The following is a 22258-nucleotide window of genomic DNA, read 5'->3' as shown; positions in this document are numbered from 1 at the left end:
CCGGCCGTGAAAGCCTTTGACAATACATCGCAAAGTATGGTTTATCCCACTGTATAATAATGCTATTACATTACAGGGCCTGGTGGGAAGAACATGACACATTATTGATGTGAAGCAGGTTGGTTGTCAGCCTTCAGATGTGGTCTGGAGATTACACCAGATAACAGAGATTTGTTCCCCTGAGGGAAATGGTTGATTTGGAGGGTGGGCTCCACAGTGTTATATCCTGCTGAGACCCCTCCCCAAATCCCACCCTCCCCAGTCTCCAAAATCTCCATGAATTTCCCAATTTGGGATTTGGCAACCCCAGGTCTTGGCCTGGTCGCTGTTTGGATGGGAAGACCACTTGAGAACCCTATTTTTGATGCCTTGAGTTCCATAATGGGGAAAAAAGTTGTCTATAAAAAGAAAATTGAGGAGTGTGATTATTGTCACTATTGTCATTTTGTTCTTATTGTCATCATGGTACGTTCTCCAAAGATAGCTTCATTTGGCAAACTGTAATCTGCTGGTGATCCCTGGTCCAAATGAAGTCCAGCCAGCTGGCCTCAACACATCCAGGACTTTTTCGGTCCTGGCCCAAGTCTGGTGGAACTCTCTGCCCAATGAGACCAGGGCCCTGCAGGATCTTATGCAATTCCACAGGGCCTGTAAGACAGAGCTGTTCCACCAGGCTTATGCCTGAGGCACCTACAAGTATCATTTGGTCTTCCTCTCTTCCATCAAGCCCACCTCTAACCCTCACCAGATTTGTTTATTGTTTATTACCATCTAGAGGAAATTACAATGTAATCTATTCATTGTAATGCCTTTAAATGTTTCTAGAATATGTACATATATACATATGTATAACAGATGTTGCTGGTCACGGGAAAAGTAGTTTGCATGAAGCATCCCTATCATTTTAAAAATATTATTATTTTGCTGTCAAGTTGCAGCTGACTTATGGTGACCCTCTACAGTTTTCAAGGCAAAAGAGGTTCAGAAGTGGTTTCCCATTGCCTGCCTTGCCTTCACCTCACAATCCTGGTATTCCTTGAAGTTCCCTCATCCAAATACTAGCTAGGGTCAGGGCTGAAAGCATATGTCTGGCCCACAGGGCCGTGGGGGGAGATTTAATATTTTAGTTCAGAGTTTTAAAAAAAACTCCGGATAGGAGCCCGTCCATTTAACCACCATCACATGCAAATTGCCCCCCATATAAGCACACAGCATCAGCGGGCGTTTTGGCCGGCAGGGGTCGCCACTTTCCTCGCGAAAAAGTCCAGCCACCGGTTGGAGTTCGATTACCATCGCAACCGTGGCTCTCGGCGCGATGGCTGAAAAGTCTTTAATGCCTGCGGAAGAAGGGAGGAGCAGGCAGTTCGCTCCGGTAACACCACGGTGCTCGAGAAGAAACAGAACACCAAATGACTGCCACCCCTCCAGCCTCTCGCGGCTGTTTGCGGCACAACGGGCGCTAACGCGAGTACAAGAACCGGACTGCATTTAAAGACACCTTTGGTGGGGCGGTGCGGGTGCCGGGCGGCCAGCAGAGGGCGCCATTGGGTGGAACAGCGGCAGGCCCTGGGGGCGGGGGGCGTCTAGAGGGCGGCCATGGGCAGCTCAGTGAGAAAGGGCAGGGTGGTCTTGCCCTTTGGAGGGTCTCCGCCCGCAGCGCCACCCAACCCCCAGCAGCTCCGGAGCGGCGAGGCAAGTCCTACCTCAGGTGGGTCGTGGGGTACTCCTGTTGCTTCTGGGTCCCGCCGTTAGTGCCAGGGAAGCGAAACCAACCATCGTTTCTTTCATAGGTTAAACTGTCTTATTTTCTCTAAATAGTTTTCTAAATAATTTTTCCTAAATAGGTTTCTAAATAGTTTTTATGAAAAGTGACTCCCGCGGTCAGGATGATTATTCTTGCTGTTATTGTTAGTAAACTTTTCATCAACTAGGACTTGCATTAGGGGTGCTGCCTGTGTCTTACTTGACTGCAGTGCAGCAGGAATTTAATAGGATTGGTGATCCCTTGCATCTATCTAAATTTATGTACTGAAAATATTTCTGTCTCACACTCTCTGTCAATTAATTCTGGAGGCTGTAATGCTTCTCCTACCTACCAGGAAAAGCTGTTTCCTTGCTGGTTTTTCCCCCTCCGACCCTGCAACTGGTAAAACAGATTTGTGTAATTTTACCACGAAAATAAATTGACAGAGCTGAATTATGAATGTTTTCATTTGCAAAATATGTTTGATGTTGTCAGTTCTGCTTTCATAATGGAAATAGCTGGATTAGCAAAACCCAAATCAGTTTAAAGAACCGGCGTGGTGAAGTGGGTAAGAGCAGGTGGACTCTAATATGGAGAACCTGGTTTGATTTCGCACTCTTCCACATGAAGCCTGTCGGGTGACCTTGGGCTAGTCACAGTTCTTTGGTGTTGGGAGAAACAGCACCTGGTGTGTGTGAGAGGATGTGCCTCCTGCACATCCGTCTCCATCCAGATAGATTAGATAGCATAGTGAACCTATCTACCTACCTTTCTATCCAGAATGGAGTTCACTAATAAATACTCCTTTTACTAGATTAGAAACTACAACTGACTCCGACTTTCTTTTGTGTAAGCTTGCCGCACATTGGGATCCATCACACGCACGCACACGAGGTAAGGCTTCTGCTGTGTTCTAGCCACCCGTGCCGCTCTGCTAATTACGAATAGGGATAATCTCCAACTAGCAGGAGCACGTATCTCAACATTTGGAACTCTCTGAGCCCCACCTACTTCCAAGGTGCCTGTTGTGGGAAGAGGAAGGGAAGGAGTTTGTAAACTACTTTGAGACTCCTGTAAGGTGGGGTATAAATCCAAACTCCTCTTCTTCTTCTATTAGGGTAATTATGGCATACCTGAGGATCATATCCTGCCCAAGGTGAACTTCACTGCACAACTGGACTTGGGCCCCACCTGTCTAAATCTGAGACTCAATTCCCTGTACCAATTCACTATACCATCTATCAACACATTTACAAGACTTGGAAGGAAGCTTGCTCCTACTGGAAACAGATGGATTGTCACTGAAAATTCATGTAGTTACCGGTATTTATTTTCTTCATTTATACCCTACCTTTCTCACCAATGGGGATTTAAAATGTTTTTCATTCCCCTCTCTACCATTTTATCTTTGTAGCAACACTGGGATGTACGTTAGGTTGAGGGTTTGTGACGAGTCCAAGGTCACCCAGAAAGCTTCCATATCAGAGTGGGGATTCAAACCTGGAGTCTCGCAGATCATATTCAGTCACTTTCACTACTGCACCACATATGATTGAGCTTCCACACAATATACCCAGTCATCTCACAGATGCAAACCAGCGGTGCCCTCACAATAACACCAATCCTAGACTCCATATATATGTCACAGTAGATACACAAAGCCCATTACTGTGTGGTTGGCATTTGTTCTGCCAACATACGAGGATGGTGATGCATTCATGTTATTAACCAACATAAAGGGCAGTACAACAAACTGATAAATTCTTGTTTTCTCATAATGTGTCTGAAGTAAACAGCCTCAGTTTAGTAATTTGAGCTTCTAGGGAGAGCTCAAGCTTCATATGATCTAGAACCCACTTTTTTTTTACTTTTTGGTGTTGCACAATATCCGTAAATCTCTCCTCCAATAACACGTTTCAAATGAATCACCTTTCTCCTGGTCAGCTTTCTTGACTGTCCAACGTTCGCATCTATCTGTGCATCCTAATAGGGAGTAGTGTTATTCTGATCTTGGCCATCAGCAATGCATCTTTAAGAATCTTTTCTATCTCCTTCATGGATGCCCTTCCCACTCTCAATCTCCTTCTCATTTCTTCGTTGCACTCTCCCCTGTGGTTGTTGATGGAGGAGAGGAATGAAAAGTTAATTTCAGTTTCTTCATTGTCAACCTTAAAGAAGTGTAATGTCTCGGTAGTCATTACTTTTGTCTTCTTGATGTTCAGCTGTAATCCTGCTTTGGAACGTTCTGCTTTAACCTTCACCAACAGCTGTTTCAAGTCTTTGCTGTTTTCTGCCAGTAACGTGTCATTTGCATATCTCGGTAGTTCTACCAATTTTCACTCCACATTCATCTAAATCTAATCCCTTTTATGATGTGTTCATTTGAGGCATAAAAGATGTTACATGCCAAAAATTTATATTATTCTGTGAAGTTGAGTAATCTTGGAAACAATAGAATAGGAACATTATAACAGGAACTCTGTGAAATCATTTCCTAGTCTTTAAGTTATGTGTTTTCTTGCATCATTGAGTCATATGAGAGCTGTCTGACATAACTGGGAAGTCCCAGGTTAAGTTTCATCTTGGTCACAAACTCAAATGGTCTTGCACAAAGCATTGCCTGTCAGCCTCATCTCTCCACCTGCAAAAAGAATAATTAATAAACCCCTACCTTGGTTCTCCCTCATGTTTTCAGTTTTTTATTAACTATATGTTTTGTTTTGCAAAAATAACAAAGATAAAAGCCCCAAGATCCAATCTGATGGCATGTGATATGGCGACCTTACTGAAGCTCAACTGTGTCAATTTGATCAGTGGATAGGAGACCTCTGAGGAATGCTTTGGTCACTGCCAGGTTCTATGTGATATAACAAATAAGAATAATTTTTACCTTACATGGCAATTGTATCGGACTGGTGAGATGTATTGTTGAAGGCTTTCACAGCTGTAATCACTGGGGTGCTGTGTGGTTTCCGGGCTGTATGGCCGTGTTCTAGCAGCATTCACTCCTGACATTTTGCCTGCATCTATGGCTGGCATCTTCAGAGGATCTGATAGTAGGAAATGAAAGCAAGTGGAGAATATATACCTGTGAATAATAATGAAGATAGCAAGGTCAGTAGGTGAGAACATTTGAATAGAGGTAGCCTGGCAAGTGAGAATCGCTCTGTATGTAAAAGTGCTCTAACCTTCTGACTGTGCGCTAAAAAAAAGTACACATTTTTATTCCAAGGTATATTTCTACCCGAGGTTGAATTTCATTGTATCTGGGCAGAAAAAGTGAACACAAAAACAAAACTGTTAAGGGTGGCAGAAGTCAGTTTCAAATACCAAGACCAAAACAACCTGAGCCTGAAAACTTAAATGAGGCTGAATTTTTCCTTTGAATACCTGCCCTCTTCTTTTGCGTATTGAATACCTCATGCCTCTTTGATATAAAGCTATTGTTTGTAGAAAACTATTGGAAACTGTCCTTTTTAAATAAAAACACCTGCTGTTAGTAATCCCTAGCATTGTTTGTACCTGGGGGTATTTTTCTACCCCATCTCCTTCTCTGGCGAGTGATCTGCAAGCTCTTTGGTTTCTACCCCAGGAAATGACGCCTGTTCACCGCCTGTTCACCTCACGGGTGTTGTGACCCTTGCAAGCAGATATCCCTTAGCTGGCAGACTTTTTGTTGTTTTTTCTCTACCTGCTGCCCTCAACAAAAGGAATGGAATCCAGTTGTTGATTTGAAGCTTCTCAAGATGCTTGTGATATAGTCTAACCCACAAGAAGTTAGACAGGACTTTAGTCTTGTTGAGTATGTGTATATCTGCAGGGTTTTTTGACATATCTCAGAATCTTTCATCCATTTTCCCAGTTTCACTAGAAAATGTTTGCCTTTTCTGACCCAATCTTCACTTTAGTAAGACTGGGTCTTCATGCACAAAACGTAGATGACAGCGGCAGCAACAGCTAACACGTTGGAGAACAGTACTGTTGGTCTCCTTGATTATTCTGCTTGCTTGTATAATTTGTGACAAGGTGCTCAAGACTATTTACCCTCCTTATGTTTCCACTGTAATGTGCAATTATATGTGGTTTCTTTTCCTCTGCATGTTTAGCCATGTTATGATGCGTAGTAGAAAGGAAGAGTACAGCTTTGCCTTTTCTTGGGGACATGAAACCAGGGTATTTTCTCTGTTGAAACCAAAGATTGATGGCACTGGTTCTCTGGATGTTGCTGCATTTCAAGAGAGCTATATAGCTGGTTTCACTCAAAATCACATCTTACGTTGATTCTTCAGTTAGCAAAGCTTCTGCCACTTTTATACTTGTGGGGGAGGGGGGGAAGCTTCCTCCACTACATTTCTCCTAATCTGGTTCCATGGTTCAATGAATATTGTCACCATGTGGTAAGACAGCTGGGATTCCTGCAGTGCATTAACCTGATGCCCCAGGTAAACTGCTTCTTTAAGCGAATGCAATATTACAGCATCACAAAACCACCATATTTTTCATTTATTAAATTTATAACCGCCCTCCCCCAGGGGTCCACGTTTTCCATTCTTAGTGTGTTGGTGCGTACCACTACAGTCGCTGTTCTATAAACATAGTCCATATGGCTTGGACAGCAGCTGTTACAAAAAGTTTACACCCACATCCAAGTAGAGAATGTGGAATTAACAATTGCAAATGGCTTTGTTTATTCAAACAGTTTAACAGCAAAATTCTCCAGGATTTATCTGTTAAAGGGTGTTTATCAGGTTGTTTGAACTCTAACCAGAAAACCGGACTGAAAACTTATAAAGAGTTTTATCTTTTATTGAGAATGCCCAAGTTACACAACCAGAAATCCCATCTAATCTTCTGAGACTTCCACCAAGAGAAATCTGATTTTCTTGCCTCCATAGTGCATATTTATAGAAAAAAAAATACATAGAAAAATATCAATCATATCTTTTTGTAAATCTGTTCTATCATAACCATGTGATTATTATCTAGATAAGTGATTGGTTTGTCACTAAATACGACTAATCAACAAAGTGCAAAAAGAACCCCAATCAGCTTGTGCATATGAGTTATATCTGATGCAGGAAGAGAAGAAAGCCAATCTCAATTCTTAATCTCTAACCAGTCTGTAACTGCTTCAATTAACTGCCCAAGATGAAAGTAATCTGAAGCAAACAAAGCTAATGGATTGTTAAAACGGGCTTGAACTCTTGGTTAGCTTTCAAACGCATCAAGAAAAAGTTGCTGATGTACTAGCTACCGCTACACCACCTTTAGCGGGTCTGGCTCATGGACAATCATCCTCTTCCTTCTGTCTCTAGCAACCTTTTCAGAGGCAGTCCTCATCCATAGATGTAGTTGCAATTGAGAAATGCTCCAAAGGAACGTGGTCTTCTCATTCTGAACAGCTTTCTCAGAGCGACACCTGCTTTTTATTTTCAGATTCAGTGTCATGATGTATTCAGTGTCTCTGCTGAATTATTCTGAGTGTCATCAAAACTCAAGTGTGTGCGTTTGCTGACACCTCCACTCTTGAGTACACATAGAATGCAGCTACAGACTGGAATATTGAGCATTATTCAATCCTTATTTGTGCTACCACCTCACAACCCTGCATATGCCATGCAACAAAAAAGCTATGCACACAAACAGACAACTTGCACACAGGTACTGTGTATGTGTGATTTCCACAAAGCAATAAGTTTTCCCTGGCTTGCCACCTCTAGAAATAACTCCACCCGTTTCTAAAAGCAGCTAAACAGCAGAGAGAAAAATATTTAGAAAATTGAAATAAAAATTTCCTCTTGATGAAGAAGCCATTGCTCTAGTCTCTTGCACTATCTTTGTGTTTCCAAGATACTTCGAACAACAAAATGAAAGACTGCAACTAAAAACAGGTCTAGCGGACTCTTCTCACACAAAATTTGAGCTCAGGGCTGCTATCAGGTCACTGGGATGGGGTGGTACCTGAAAATTCTTAGCTGGAGCAATGTTTTATGAAAAAACACATAAATTGTTATTTTATTCCAATACTTTACATGAGCTGAGATTTTTTAAAAAATTAGATTTTGGGGGTTGTGTCCTACCCTGGATTCTTCTTGTTGCTGCTGTTTACAGAAAGTAAGTTGTGAGTGATAAGTGGCTATCAGACACATATCAGGGAGAAATGGTGCCTGGGGGCAACACCTTCTCTGGGCGCCCCCCACCCCTGCATCCCCTGCTCTCTGGGGCGTGGCTCGGGGCAGCTCGGGTGGGCACTGCAGCAGCAGGCCAGCTCCTGGGGAGGGCAGGGAGGCAGGGGGTGGGGGCAGGGTGCTGCAGCAGGTGGCCCAAGAGCTCACCTGCCACTGCGGTGCCTGTCCAAGCCACCCCTGAGGGGCTGGGGAGGGAAGGAGGTGGCACAGATGGGCACCGCAGCAGCAGCAGGCTGGCTCCTGGCGGCAGGCCGGCTGTCTTTAAGCACCTCTTCCGAGCCAGGTCAGCGCGGGGGAGGAGGGGGGTGGGGCAATTTTCTGCCCCCCCCCCCCACTGCCATTGCGCCCAGCGTCATTTGACACACACCCCATCCCTGTGGGTGGTATGCCCCTGGTGGCTACACTTTGTGGGCATTGTTTACTACGTACTTGTCCTAAGAGGAGAAAGTTTTAGAGCAACTTTGTGATTAATGTACAATAGCCTCAGATTAGTCATTTTTTTATGTGTTGATCTTACAGGCAATAAAGTCAGTTGTGCAAAATTATTGTGCGGTTGGGTTGCTGAGGAAGTGTAGGTGGCATATGTTATCTTTAGCAAACAGAACCTTTAAAAACTATGGGAATGTATGTGCCCAAGGCAAAGGAAAGAATCCATGGTTTTTATATAAAAAACGGGATGCATTATAAGGAAATCAGATGTTCAAGTGTGAACCTGCAAGGACTTTCGGGAGGCGACCACACTTGGAGTTCTGTGTTCAGTTTTGGTCGCCACATTTCAAAAAGGATATCGAGGAGATTTAAAAAGTGCAGAGAATGGCAACAAGGATGATTGAGGGACTGGAGCACCTTCCTTATGAGGAGAGGCTGCAGCGCTTGGGACTCTTTAGTTTGGAGAGGAGACGTCTGAGGCAGGATATGATTGAAATCTATAAAATTATGCATGGGGTAGAAAATGTTGACAGAGAGAAATTTTTCTCTCTTTCTCACAATACTAGAACCAGGGAGTATACATTGAAAGTGCTGGGGGGAAGAATTAGGACTAATAAAAGGAAACATTTCTTCACGCACTGCATGATCGGTGTTTGGAGTATGTTGCCCCAGGAGGTGGTGATGGCCACTAACCTGGATAGCTTTAAAAGGGGTTTGGACAGATTTATGGAGGAGAAGTCGATCTTTGGCTACCAATCTTGATCCTCCTTGATCTGAGATTGCAAATGCCTTAGCAGACCAGGTGCTCAGGAGCAGCAGCAGCAGCAGCAGGCCATTGCTTTCACATCCTGCATGTGAGCTCCCAAAGGCACCTGGTGGGCCACTGCGAGTAGCGAGTGCTGAACTAGATGGATTCTGGTCTGATCCAGCAGGCTCGTTCTTATGTTCTTATCTTCTTTAATGGTTGGGCGGAGAAGATAAGATGTCTCCTCAGCTCCTGAGCTTCGCACCTCAAGCAGGAGACAATTTTCAGACAACTTCAGGGGAAAAGTCCACATTTTAGAAACTTCAAAAAAAGACGCCTTGAACTGAAATAAGGACATCTTGGGAGAAAAAAAATCTGTGTGGAGTTCCTCCCCAAGATGCCTTTCCCCCCATCCTCAGGACGTCTTATTTGTGCTGTGCATAATCTTCCATAAGTCTTAACTTCCATTCAGCCATGAAGTTCACTGGGTGACTGGTCCTGCTGTTCTCTTACTTCCAGTTTATTTTACCTCAGTTGGTTGTGGAGGATAAAACAGAGCCTGGGAGAATCATGTCTGTTGCCCTGAAATCCTTGAGGGAAGGGAGGGATAACAATGATGCTCAATCACTCCTGCCCATCTAAGGGAGCACTGAAGTCTATAATAATCCAAATTGCAGAGTATGCAGGAAGAGCCGAAGGATACCACACCAGAGTTTCCTGAAGGGCATTAAGGAAAATAACCCAGCTCCCTTCTACTGCATGCAGTGTAGCAAAGTTAAACTAAAATGCCACCAGCTAATCAGCCTAGGAGGAGAACTGGGTGGTTTTGACACAGGGACAGACTTGTGTAGCTTCCCTGTGGCTAATGCAGCTGCTGAGAAAGTAGCAGCAATAGGGTTTCCACATGCCAGGTTACCCTGGCTCAGACCTCCACTGGTGGCCCGCTCACACACTCTTGGCATACTGGAACTTTTGCAATTGGTACTAGAATATAGTTATTTTGCTATAACATGTAGCTTATATTGTAAAATGTGCAGAATTTAAAACTAAAGGCCGAAGCTAAGACAAATAAGAGGTAAGGATTGAGCAAAGCAAGGCTAGAAGGCGGCATTAAATTTTTGTTTTGGTTCTAATAAAAACACAGGAGACTGCAGCTGGCTTTGTGGATGCTGCCAAGGAAGTGGTTGTGTTAAGATCTTTCAGCTGAGAGAACCGACCAGCATCCATCAGGAATCAAGTGAGTGCAGCTGCAGGGTTTTTGTCTTTTGGACATGTTATTAATAAAGGCACAATCTACCTGGGGAAAATAGATTAGATGTAAGGAAGATTAGGAACTTTCTTTCATGAAAGTGATTGAGTATTGTTAGATCAACAGCACAGTGGAATTACAACTAGAGAATATTTGTTTTTCATCTTATAATGAATGCATCTTTCATCTGCTACTCAACAATTATAGCAGCCACAGCCTTAGGGGTATACTCCTTCCTAGAAGCATTGTAAAGAAGGAGCTCACTAGTACATTACATCTACTCCTGTCAGCCAGCATAATGTACAGAGAGCCTGTGGATCTTAGTTACATAACCTCCTTTATCATTTGCTTCTTTGGATGTCACAGGATCTACTTTAGGTATACAACAGTTTTATTCTGACTCTGGTAGACTAAAGTTTCTGCTTTCAGACCCTGACTCATTTGTATCCTATAGGATGGCTCTGCTCGCACTGGCAGCCATCAAGATCAGAGCCAAGGAAGTATCAAAGAAAGCAGACTATCTGGAATAATTTTCCATTCGCTGTGATTTTGTATCCTTAATAGGATTTAACGTTGTTTACTACTCTACTGCTGAGAAGAATTTGGAAGTGGGAGCCCTGTGATTGATGATTTTATGTTATTCTGTAACTTATATTGCATTCTATTTTTTTATTCATCTTTCTACCTTATATTGTTAAGGCCTAAGGCTGTACAATAGAATTCTTTGATGAGGACGACGACAATTCTTTAGCTACAGTGGTCAAGATCCATGATTTCCAAACTTATGTTGCTTGTCCTTTGATCAATCAAAGCAATTGAATAACATGTCAATCTGAACAATTTGAGCCTGAAGCCAGCTTGGGGTTAAGCTGAATGCCTAAAAGACATACACTGCTGCTCCTCACATCTTGAACTGATGGGCAATAGTTCTTCTCTACCCTCTCATACAGTCTAGGAAACCTTCATCTCTATCATGATTGTAATGAGTGAGCCTGACAGACTCTAGCACACTGATGTGGACAAAATGGAAAGGAGTTGTGGTCTGGCTGAATTGAAAGCTGAATTCGGAGGGGGGATATCATCTTCATTTGGACCTCAGAACCAGCAAACCCCCCCCCCCATCTTTCAACCAGAAATTCTGGAAGGCCTGCCTGAGAAACTGCCCAGATCTGCAACCAGAGACATCAGAAAGCCCCCAAGAGACATCAGAGTACTGTTGGAATATATGGCTCTGTGTTCAAGAATGAGCCATTACTCCTTAGCCAAAGCAAGCAGAACCTGGCTCAGTCCTCTGATTCTGGAAATGATTCTTGAGTGGTAATTGTGTCAGTCTATTGAAGCAAAAATAAAGAGGAGTCCAATGGCATCTTAAAGTAACAGGACTTTATGTCAACACAATTTTTTGTGGATTAGAGCCCACTTCTTTAGTTACAAATGTATAAGGGAGTAAAACGGATGTTCTGTGAGTTTGTATGGAGAGAAGGGAGTAAAACTCCATTCTAAGAATGATAGAGTCCCTTGAATACAAAACCTAGAAGTATTTTCACAGTAAGGCTTAAATTGCATTTGGGCTTCTCTCTAGGTGTACATATGTTAACATCTGATAACTTGTCTATCTCCCACTTTTTCCTTCTTCGTATACATTTGTAATGCAGATGAGCATTTAGTCTGTGTAGTTTGTTTCAGGGGCATTGCAAATGCCAAGGATTGCTTTATACCAAGGATTGCCTTTCCAGCTGGAATGTTCACAGAATTTGAGGAAAGTGAGGAAAGTGATATAATGGGTGTTCCTCTGGTCATACTGTGTAAGTTTACTGCAGACAGTTGTACAGCCAACATCTGTTCAAATATGTCATGGTACCAGCAAAGAATAGCTTTTTGAATGCTGTGTTTACGAAGGGGTAGCTGTCTGTAGTAGCAAAGAAAAACAAAAGTGCAGTGACACTTTAAAAACTAAGTTCAATACAAGCTTTTGCGACTCATGTTAGACGTCCTGTGGAGGTCCTAAACAAGTGCCTGGAGGGATGGATGAAGACCAATAAACTGAAGCTCAGTCAAGACAAGACTGAGGTACTTCTAGTCAATGATGAAGCTGCTTTAGGACTGTGGAGTTGGCCTGTTCTGGAGGAGGTTGCAGTTCCACTCAAGGAATATTGGAAATATTGCTGAATCCTGGCCTACAGTTGGAGGCCAAGATTTCCTCTGGAGCACATAATGCCTTTTATTGGCTTTGGCAGATAGACCAGCTGTGGCCATTCTTTGAAAAGCTTATCTGGGCCATGGTGATGCATGGTGTGATTGATCCAGGTTAGATTACTGTGCTGTTCTTTATGTGAACCTGCTTTTGAAAATGGTCCATAAATTTCAGCTTGTAAAAAATGCAGCAGCCAGGCTGTTGTCAGGGGTGAGATACAAGGATTATACCACCCTGGTTTTGAAAGAACTTCACCGGCTGCCCATTTGTTTCCAGGACTAGTTCAAAATGCTGGTTCTTACTTTGAAAGCCCAGCTTGGGGCCAGGGCTCTGGGAGGACCATTTCCTCTCAGATTGTCCACCCTGTCTGTTAAGAGCTGCCTCACAATCCTGCTCTCTGTGTTCTGTCACTATCAGAGACAGGGCCGTTTAGTAGCGGCACCTCACTTATGGAATGCCCTTCCCTTTGAGGCTGTCCTGAAATTATGTTGCTCATTTTTAGGCACCAGGCCAAAACATTTCTGTTCACCCAGCCTTTTAAATTAAAGGCTGTTTTACAGTTTTTATGGTCTGTGTTTTTATGCTGACCTGGGCATTTAAGGCTGGATTTCAATTAGTATCTTCTAATGTTTTGTTTTTGTTGTTTTTATTTTGTGAGCCATCTTGGGCAAGTTTTCGGAGAGGCAGCATAAAAAGTTTTGTTCTTCTGACCCAACACATTTTTCCTGCAGTCAGTCAACAACTGCAGGGAATGTGATTTTAAAGATCAGAAGAGACCCCTTTTCAGCTTGGAACTGTGGTGGGCACAGGAAGAGGAGGGAGTCCCACCTCCTGCATCATATTAAGAAGTTGAAACAGTCGGGGTAGGAAGGTCTTTACGTAACTCTGGAGCAACAGATGCTCAGAGTGTTTCATGGGCTGCTCCGAAGTTCTACAAAACTCCCAGCTTGGGTAGTTTCATCTTTAGAAAACTTTGTGAGGGAGGGCAGGTATCCTCCCTCCCTTCACTTCTGACGTAAAAAGGGTTCCCGCTGATCTTTAAAATGACATTCCCTGCAGCTGCTGTGTGACTGCAGAGAAAGCAAGTTGGGTCAGAGGAACCCAGACCCAACTTGCCCAAAAATGTAATTTGTGTTAATTTGTGTTCCATATAAGGTTAATTTGTGTTCTGTATCAGGTTAAGAGCTCTATTTGTAGCTTGAATATTTCTGGAAATGTCTTGAGGTTAATGTTTAATTCAATTGGTCTCATGAAAAACATTCCCATTAATTTTAATTGGAGCTGAACAACTAAATCCCCATACACCTGACTGAAAATTGGCTGCAATCATGTATGGCGTTAATCACAGCCAAGGCAAGTGATGCTTTACCGCTGCCTATGATTAAGGCTGTTTTTGGGCGTCATATTCATGTTTTGTAGTTTGGCCCAGAGGAAAACTGGTCACTACTCCCAGGTACAGCTTGGTATCCACCCTTAAAAGTAGTCTGTAATTTTCAAATTCTTTTCCTTTCAGTGTTCTACAACCTTGAATGGGTCTGAACAGCAGGTCTTTTTAAGTTCACAGTGTCTGAACCTCCAAGTCATCATAGAAAAATGGATTGCCTTGCAAAGTCATTGGTGATTTTGGGCCTCTTTGTGGCCTCTTGCGAACATCTAATGCATTCTGATCTGTGAATGCAAAAAACAGATATTTGAAAATATATTGTATAGGTACTGATACTGGCAATCATTTGATGGTCTTATGCCATTACCTGCTGCATTTCAGGCATCATATAAACGTAGAACAGGGCCTTTGATAACGACCTAAGTGTACAGGTAGATTTTACGTAGGGTAAGATGGTCCTTGAGACATTGAGGATAAATAATCAACTTCTGTGTTACCTGTGAACTTCTACTCTGTATTGTACAGTATAATTTCTGTTCCTTATAGCAAAAGAAGATTATCACCATGCTCTTCAAGAGACACCCAAAACTTGCTACACAAAACCTCCTGTAGTTTATGACTCAAAGAAGGATTTGAAATTAAAGATCCAGGCCCTCATAGATAAAAACAATGTTATGATCTTCAGCGACTCCACTTGCAAGCTCTGTTCTCAGGTAATACATTATTTTCTCAACTAGGGATATACAAGGTTTAGGAGTTGAAAAGGTAAAGTTATTGGCAAATTTTAGCCATTAATGCAACTGGCTGCTGTTGCTTGGTTGACTGTTCATTAGAGTGGAGACATACATAATTTACTGTAGTATAATTTCCTAGTGCTTGTAAAATGTTGTTAATATGGACCTTTTGGCTAATATACATGAGGAAGATCCGTCAGCCTGTAAGTTAAAACCAATCTTTTCATGTAGATTTTATCTCTTTATTTGGCACCTTACTGAATATTTAAAAAATTAACAGTCTTTGCACAACAGCTCCAGGAAATAGGAATGATGGGAACATCCCAAGAGGCCAGCCAACTGGTGTCATGCATGCTTGGCTTCTGTTTTAGGTTAAGAGCTCAATCCGCTGTAGAACAAAGAATATAATGAGATGGACCTCGCTTATTTTTTTGAAGTGTGTTAAATGGCCAAGTATATTAACGGAGCTTGTTATTACCACCATTATCATCACCATCGCAATAACTGGCATCGTCTTTGCAATTGTTGTTTTTTTCCTAACATAAAGGCGCGACAGAGGTCAACCGCTTCGTTTTCATCTCTCTCCCCACCATTAGCTTAATCTTCACATCATCTGACCGTGCTCCCTTTCTCATTCCTGGCTTCCTCCTTCCTCCGCATTTGTTCAAATGCCGGTCCGAAATTTCTGGGTCCAAGATCCAAATGCAGTGACGTTCTCTTCACTTTCATGACTTCATCTACTTGCTTGCTTCATATCTGCTTGGGGCTATCATTCACACAGATACAAAGAGTGATGTGATCAGCAAGGGGCCTGATTGTGTTGAAGTCCTGGTTGTTTTTTAGAAATGCGAGGACTGGCTTTGGCTCTCTACCAGTAGTGGGATCCAAAAATTTTAGTAACAGGTTCCCATGGTGGTAGGATTCAAACTGTGGTGTAGTGCCAATGGGGCTGGGTGGGGGGGGCATTCCCGAGTGAGGCATTTCCTGGGCAGGGCTGCTTAGGAAGGATGCAACCGCTTCTGTGGAGTCCTTGGGCAGGAAGCAAATGCTGCATAGGCATAGGTGCACCCTCCTGCTAGACTAGCTAGGATTCTCTTGGCGCTTTCACTACAAAAAAATCACATTGGCAAAAATCACCATTCAAAACCCCCCTCTCGGCAAACACAAATAATTAGTAACCTACTCTCGGGAACCTGTGAGAACCTGCTGGATCCCACCTCTGCTTTCTACCATGAAACCAAAATCAGACTTTTACCCACAGTCTTTTAAGCACCATGCCTCCATGGTCATGTATGAGAGTGCAAGAAGGATGTTCCCTTGCAGCGTAGTAGCACTTCTCAGCATATGTGTCCCACCACAGATAATGTATTCACACCCATTGTGGGAGGTGTGAAGTTGCAGAGCTTGCTTTTGTCAGCCTAGCACTGCTTTAGTTTTCTCTTCAGTGTGAGCTTTTTTTTGCCAGTACTTGTTTCAGTCTCCTGCTTTTGTCAGTTCCCTCGTGGAAACTGCCCTGTGAACGAGCTGATTGCTACAGTCTTTTGGCACAATTGACAGCTTTTATGTATTCATGTTGGATTTAATTAACTTGAGCCTTATCTTCTTGGAGAAAATTCACAGCTTGTTCTTCTTTGGCTTGTGCAACTTACTTAACTCTTTGTTTGCTTGGAAAGTTCTTACGACATTCCCATCCTCCATAAATGTTGTAGTGTATTTTATGGAACTGTGAGCTTTTGTTTCTAATGGCACACACATCTGCTGAATGTTTGCTGAATTTCCACTCTTCTCTTTTGGCAAATTCCAAAGGGCTGAAGGCAGGGCAAGACAAATAAAGGCAAAATATTCAGAGTTCTACTTTCCCCCCTGAAACCATCTGGGAATGAGGCCTTAACCAGTGGTATAGCCCTAGGCTTTGTATGAAATCTCACATGCAACCCCTGGCAACTCCAGTTACAAGGATCTTAAGTCAAAGCTCAGGGGTGGGAAAATCTCAGTTTGAGGCTGCCATGGGGCAGAAGGATTGTTTCCAGCAGAGAGACCAACTCCTTTAAAACGCCATTGACCCTCCAATAGCTGATCAGCAGCATTATGAGGCAGCTCGAAAGGAGGCAGATCTTTGTCTCTTGCAGCAGATGGGTCCGGAGGCATCTTCACAAGAAGGCAGGGGCATGGAAACCTGAGGTTGCTATGCTATTATCCCTGTGCAGGTTCTGTCTTGCAGGCTAGTGTGATCTTGTCAGTTCTTGGAAGCTAAAGCAGAGTTGGCTTTGGTTAGTACTTGGCTGGGAAACCACCAAGGAAGTCCATGCCTGCTATGCACAGGCAGGCAACGGCAAACCACCTCTGCTCGTCTTTTGCCTTGAAAACCTTATGGGCAGCTGTGATATGACCGCACTTCACACACACACATGCTGCAAGTGGCCACCAGTTCCTAAACATTCAGTTGAGTTGTGGTTGATGTGCTGTCAGTGGAGTGAGGTCAGCAGAGCAAGATTCCCCCCACCCCACCCCCGACACACTGTAGCCCACCGATTCTCCTGAAATTCAGTTTCTGGCAAGGGGGTTGGGGAGGAGAAGGTCTACAGAATGAGGGAGGAATCTATGACAGTCGCCCTCCTCTTCTGCATTAGTGGAACTGGCAGTTCTAGGAGCAGGATCTCCTAAGCAAGTCTCCTCAAAAGTCCATCCCGTTTTATTCAAATGTACACTTCCACAAAAGTGTTCTTGGGGCTGCAGTCCCAGGTACTCTTGTGTCCCTCTCATCTGCATTTCTCAGCTACACATCTGCAGCATTTATTGGCCAGGTGCATTTCATGAGTCAGTAGGAATAAAAGAAAGGACCTGGCAGATGTGAAAGTGAATGAGTGGAGAAAACAAAACAACCCAAATCTGAATTCGCTCCCATTTAGTCCCTAACAGTATTTGTACCATGTATTTCTATGTAGGTGAAGGCGCTGTTCAGATCCATGAATGTTTCCTATTTTTCTCTTGAACTGGACCAGACAGGTAAGACATTTTACATTATGGTATTATGGTATGCGAAAGAAGCCTTATGCCAGACTGTGCTTGGGTGCCAGTGTGGTGTAGTGGCTAAAACGACAGATTGGACTGGGAATATCCGAGACAAAATCCCCAGACTGTGATACTCAAGGGTGACCTTGGGCCCATCACACTCTTTCTGCCTAACCTATCTCACAGGATTCCTGCATAGAGACATATCCAGGAGGGAGCAGGCTCTCTAGGTGCCACTTGCCTGGGTCACATGGGGGTGCGTTTGGCTGCCCACCCCCTCCCTATTCTCTTCCTGCAGGCTAGGAAGGTGGTTGAGGCACCATCAGAGATGGCCAGGACAGAGTAGGGGATGGGCACTGGCTGCGCAGCTTCCCCAATGCCAGCCAGGCAGGGCAGGTCATTGTTGATAGGGTTCCATCACCCGAGAAAGCAAGGTCGCTTGCCCCAGGTGCCATTTTCTGTAGATACGCCCCTGCTGCTGCAAGTATCAGTTGGCACAAGAGAACCTTGGTAGTCTAGCTGCCCTGCAGCTTAAAACTGCAAGAAGGCTACCGTAGCAGGGAAAGGAGCTACAAGATCAAATTAATGGACTCTGGCTAGAAAGTGGACTGGGAGCCTGGGTAGCGAGTGGAAGAATTACCTTGACTGAAATGAATCTCATTCATTGGCTGTTGTAACTGATAGGAACCACTAAAGTAGAGCTTCTGTAATTCCCTGGCACTGACTAATTCATGGGGTGCTGACTGAAGTTGGAATATCCCAATGGGGTTTTGGCCACTGGCTGCCTGACACAGGGCAGTAGGAAGATCCTTTCAGCCACAGTGTTATTCAAATACAGCACTTTTTGTCAATCCTTCATTTACTAAGGAATGGAACCGGTGGTTCCTTTACAATATGCCAGGAATTCCCCTTTTTATCTTTTGAGTGTTGCTGTCCAGCAACCACAACATTGCTGTTAAGGGTGGAACTACTTCTCTGTTCTATACGACTTTTTTGTCTGACAAATTTAGTCTCTTCCTGGTATCTCATGGGAACCAGCTTTCCCTAACCTGAGGCTAAACTCAAATCTAGACTTGTCATGTCTTGTAGCATTTTTGTTTCTAAATAATACACACACACTTTTTTTGCTGTCAAGTCACAGCTGATTTATGGCAATCATGTAGGGTGTTCAAGGCAAGAGATGTTTGAAGGTGGCTTGCAATTGTCTGCCTCTGTGTCATGACCCTGGTAGTCCTTGGAAGGCTCTAAATTCTAGCCAGGATCAGGGCTGAGAGTGTATGAATGTCCCAAGGTCACCTAGCAGGCTTCCCATTTTATTTATTTAATTTTAAAATTTCTATCCCGCCCATCCCTGAAAGGCTCAGGGCGGCAATACAACAATATAAAACAATATACAATTAAAACAGCAATAAATAATCTAAAATACTATAAAGTTCACCATTTACAGATATGATGGCCACTTAGTACACCATGGCTATTTCTGTGTGGAGCCAGTTCTCTGCGTTGATCTCATTGCTGCTGCTAATGCAGAGGTGTTTATAGTGGCAGTGTGTTTTGTCTTTGCCTCAGCATCCCCCATGATCACCATTACCCGCTATCAACTGGAGGGTTTTTTAAAGTTGAGAATTACTAGATTGTTACAGCATTATAAGGCAAAATGTGCAGCCTGTACCTTTCCCCTTAGAACTTTCCAATGAAAAGGTCCAGATACTTTTTTAAAAAGGAAGCTATGAACTAGCATTGATTATGACACTGAATCACACTAGAGAAATCTAAGGGGGAGGGAAGAGAGAAATATTTTTTCAGGTCATAATGGAAAGGTCTTTTGTATGCAAAATGTTTTGCAGTCTTAATGATGTGCTTTAAGTCTATTTTAAGATGTGCCAGAGATTTCTGGGGAAACTTTCTCTCCCTTTTCTTCCCCTTTCCATTCCAGAAGGTTTTGGTGGAACTTGATACCAGTTAACATCTGCCACCATCTAATATAATCAAACCTGTTTTTCCAACATAGTGTGAGAAAGTATTCCCCCACCCCCTTTTCTGGGAATTCTGCCTGATTAAGAGTTCTGGAGAATGTGAAAACTCTTTTGTGATATTTTGCTAGGTCTTAAAATGTGATATTCTGTTTGTTTGTTTTGTTTTCACTGTTTCCAGTGTTGCTTTTCTTTGTAGGCCAAATAGCAATTTTTTGGGGGGCGGGGGGACGTGCAATTTAAGGAGTTAAAATGGTACATAGCAGATGTGTTAAACATCCCCTTCTAGTGCTGCTGCTCCTTTAATCAAATTGTGAGCTGCTCCATTCCTGTGTTAAAAATTCGATCTTAGCAAACTCAGTCAAACATGTCATAATGGAAAGGTCCTGCTGCTGCCATTAGCCATGAAGATATCTTTGCAGGAGATTTCAATAAAACAACGATTTTTCAAAATTGCAATTTTTGTGATGGGCAGTCCCATCCAAACCTGGAGGTTGGCAGGTTGAGACACTGGTGTGGCATTGCCCTGCCACCTCCAAGATAGTTTTCCAGCAGTGTGGGGAACTCACGAAAGGTCAAACCTTCTCCCCCTACCAGAAAGCCCCTTAGGGCTAACAGGTCCAAAGGTCAGAGTGCTGCACTCACAGTTCTCAATCCCAGGGAGGAGCCAACTAATATTGGTTCTGCCCCTGGGAAGGCCCCACACCTTCACACATGGGGGTCCAAGTGGGACACTAGCACAGTCCCGCCACAGCCCGGACTTCCAAGTTTTGTGGCAGTGGGGCTGCGGCACAAGCAGCCACTGGCATGTCTGCCCCCTCTGCTGGGGAATGTGTCCTGGATGGAGCTGATAATCACCCACTAATGTAGTTTAAAAGTTTAAGCCATACTTTCCCCCTACATTAATATCCCTCAGTGTAATTGTGACAGAGATGGCAGTTGGCTGCACTGATCCATAGCAAAATTCAAAAGCAAAGTCATACAAAACTGTTTAAGGCCAGTAAGATACCACCGAATAGGTTGCCAGTCTTCAAGTTAGGGCTGCTGACTTCAGGCTAGAAAATTCTTGGAGCTGTGGAGGCAGAGCCTGAGGAGGGCATGAGGGGGGATGGAGTTCAGCCAGGATATGATGCCCTCTGGAAGGTGCCAATTTCTCCAGCTCGTTTGATTTCTGTAGTCTGCAGATCAGTTGTCATTCCAGGCGATTTCCAACCACCTCCCCGAGACAGTCAACCTTACCGAGGTCTACAGAAACCCTCATAAGACTGAAAGTTAAAAAAAAACAATTGCGGGCAGTTTTAAGCCATGACCTCAAGGCCTCTTCAGCTCACAGCATAACATTTATACCTGGGTATTAAATCTTCACCACATTAAAACAATATGAAATAGCATAACTGTTAAGATAATATACCAATCATAATTATAGCTGTTAAAATATTATAACCATAAAGCATAATTATTAAGACTAATTTTAGAAACACAACCCACAATCCAAATAACAGTAAATGTCGGAAACAGCTTGATAGAAACATCAGCCAAAAAAAAGGAATCTGAATCAGAGATAACTTCAAGGTAATATATACATTTCCGAAACAAAGCAAGGGAGCAACTAATAAAACACAGCAAATGAGAAGTGACTTCACATCCTATTAGTGATCAGCAGAAAGTCTATGCTAGATCACAATGTTGGTGATTTTTAAAAATTTTCTCCTGTTACTGCTCCACATTAGGAAGAAATAGAGACAGTGGTAGCTACTAACTGACAACGGTGGTTGCTCAGATAACTAACATCAAGTGGAATATACAGGGCCCTCAAAATACTGACAGCATGGTGGAGATTAATTTTTAATGTTGCACTAAACATGAGTCCCTGACCTTTTAAAGTCTGTGGATGCTCTTGGAATTCTGACACAAGGTGGTGGACGCAGCCACAACATGGCTGCTGCAGACAGCAAAGCAGCTGACACAAGAGTCAGAGCCAATCACCAAATGTCACAGAGTGCGATTGTGTATACCTCTCATTTTAGTAATTCTTCCGCATTTTAAGCAGAAGCGCTGTATAATAGAATGCCTTTTAATCTGCTCTGTCAATCATGTCTCCATTGGCCAGTCAGTAGCCCTGAAGGGCAAAAGATCCACCAGGCCTTGCCGGCTTTCTAAAATCACTTGGTGGTAGATTTGCCAGTATGGATGCCAACCGCCAGCTGGTGGCTGGAGATCTGCTATTGCAACTTATCTCCAGGAGACACAGATCAGTTCACCTGGAGAAAATGGCCACTTTGGAACGTGGGCTCTATGGTGTTACACACCATTCAAGTACCTCCTCTCTTAAAATCCTGCCCTCTTCATGCTCTACTCCCCAAAACTCCACGTATTTCTCAACCCAGAGCTGCCAGCCTCTAGGATGGGCATGGTGATCTCCTGGAATCACAGCTACAGAGTCAATTCCCCTGGGGAAAATGGTTGCTTTGGAGGGTGGACTCTGTCATGGTGTGGCATTATACTCCACTGAGGTCTCTTCCCCCCCCCCAAGCTGCCCCCCCCCCCAAATCTCCCAAAATTTCACAAACCAGAGCTGGCAGCACTTGCACTAAATAAAGAGTAAA

At 43.4% G+C, this 22258-nt stretch overlaps 1 protein-coding gene across 2 annotated transcripts in view; it reads left to right on the top strand.

The window, feature by feature from the left end:
- The first annotated feature begins 1617 nt into the window (after window positions 1-1617).
- TXNRD1 (thioredoxin reductase 1) overlaps window positions 1618-22258 on the top strand; it is a 63006-nt gene continuing 42365 nt past the window's right edge. Inside the window, exons 1-3 of one of the 2 annotated variants that reach the window (XM_048501958.1) lie at window positions 1618-1708; window positions 14480-14646; window positions 17613-17673. In XM_048501958.1, coding sequence (XP_048357915.1) covers window positions 14608-14646; window positions 17613-17673 — 100 coding nt within the window. In that variant the 5' untranslated portion in view covers window positions 1618-1708; window positions 14480-14607. The remainder of the gene's footprint in view (window positions 1709-14479; window positions 14647-17612; window positions 17674-22258) is intronic. The other variant, XM_048501959.1, reaches the window with a different exon arrangement.

This window comes from Sphaerodactylus townsendi, linkage group LG06 (genome assembly GCF_021028975.2).
Source record: "Sphaerodactylus townsendi isolate TG3544 linkage group LG06, MPM_Stown_v2.3, whole genome shotgun sequence".
Lineage (NCBI taxonomy): Eukaryota > Metazoa > Chordata > Lepidosauria > Squamata > Sphaerodactylidae > Sphaerodactylus > Sphaerodactylus townsendi.
This window is presented reverse-complemented; position numbering and strand designations above follow the sequence as displayed.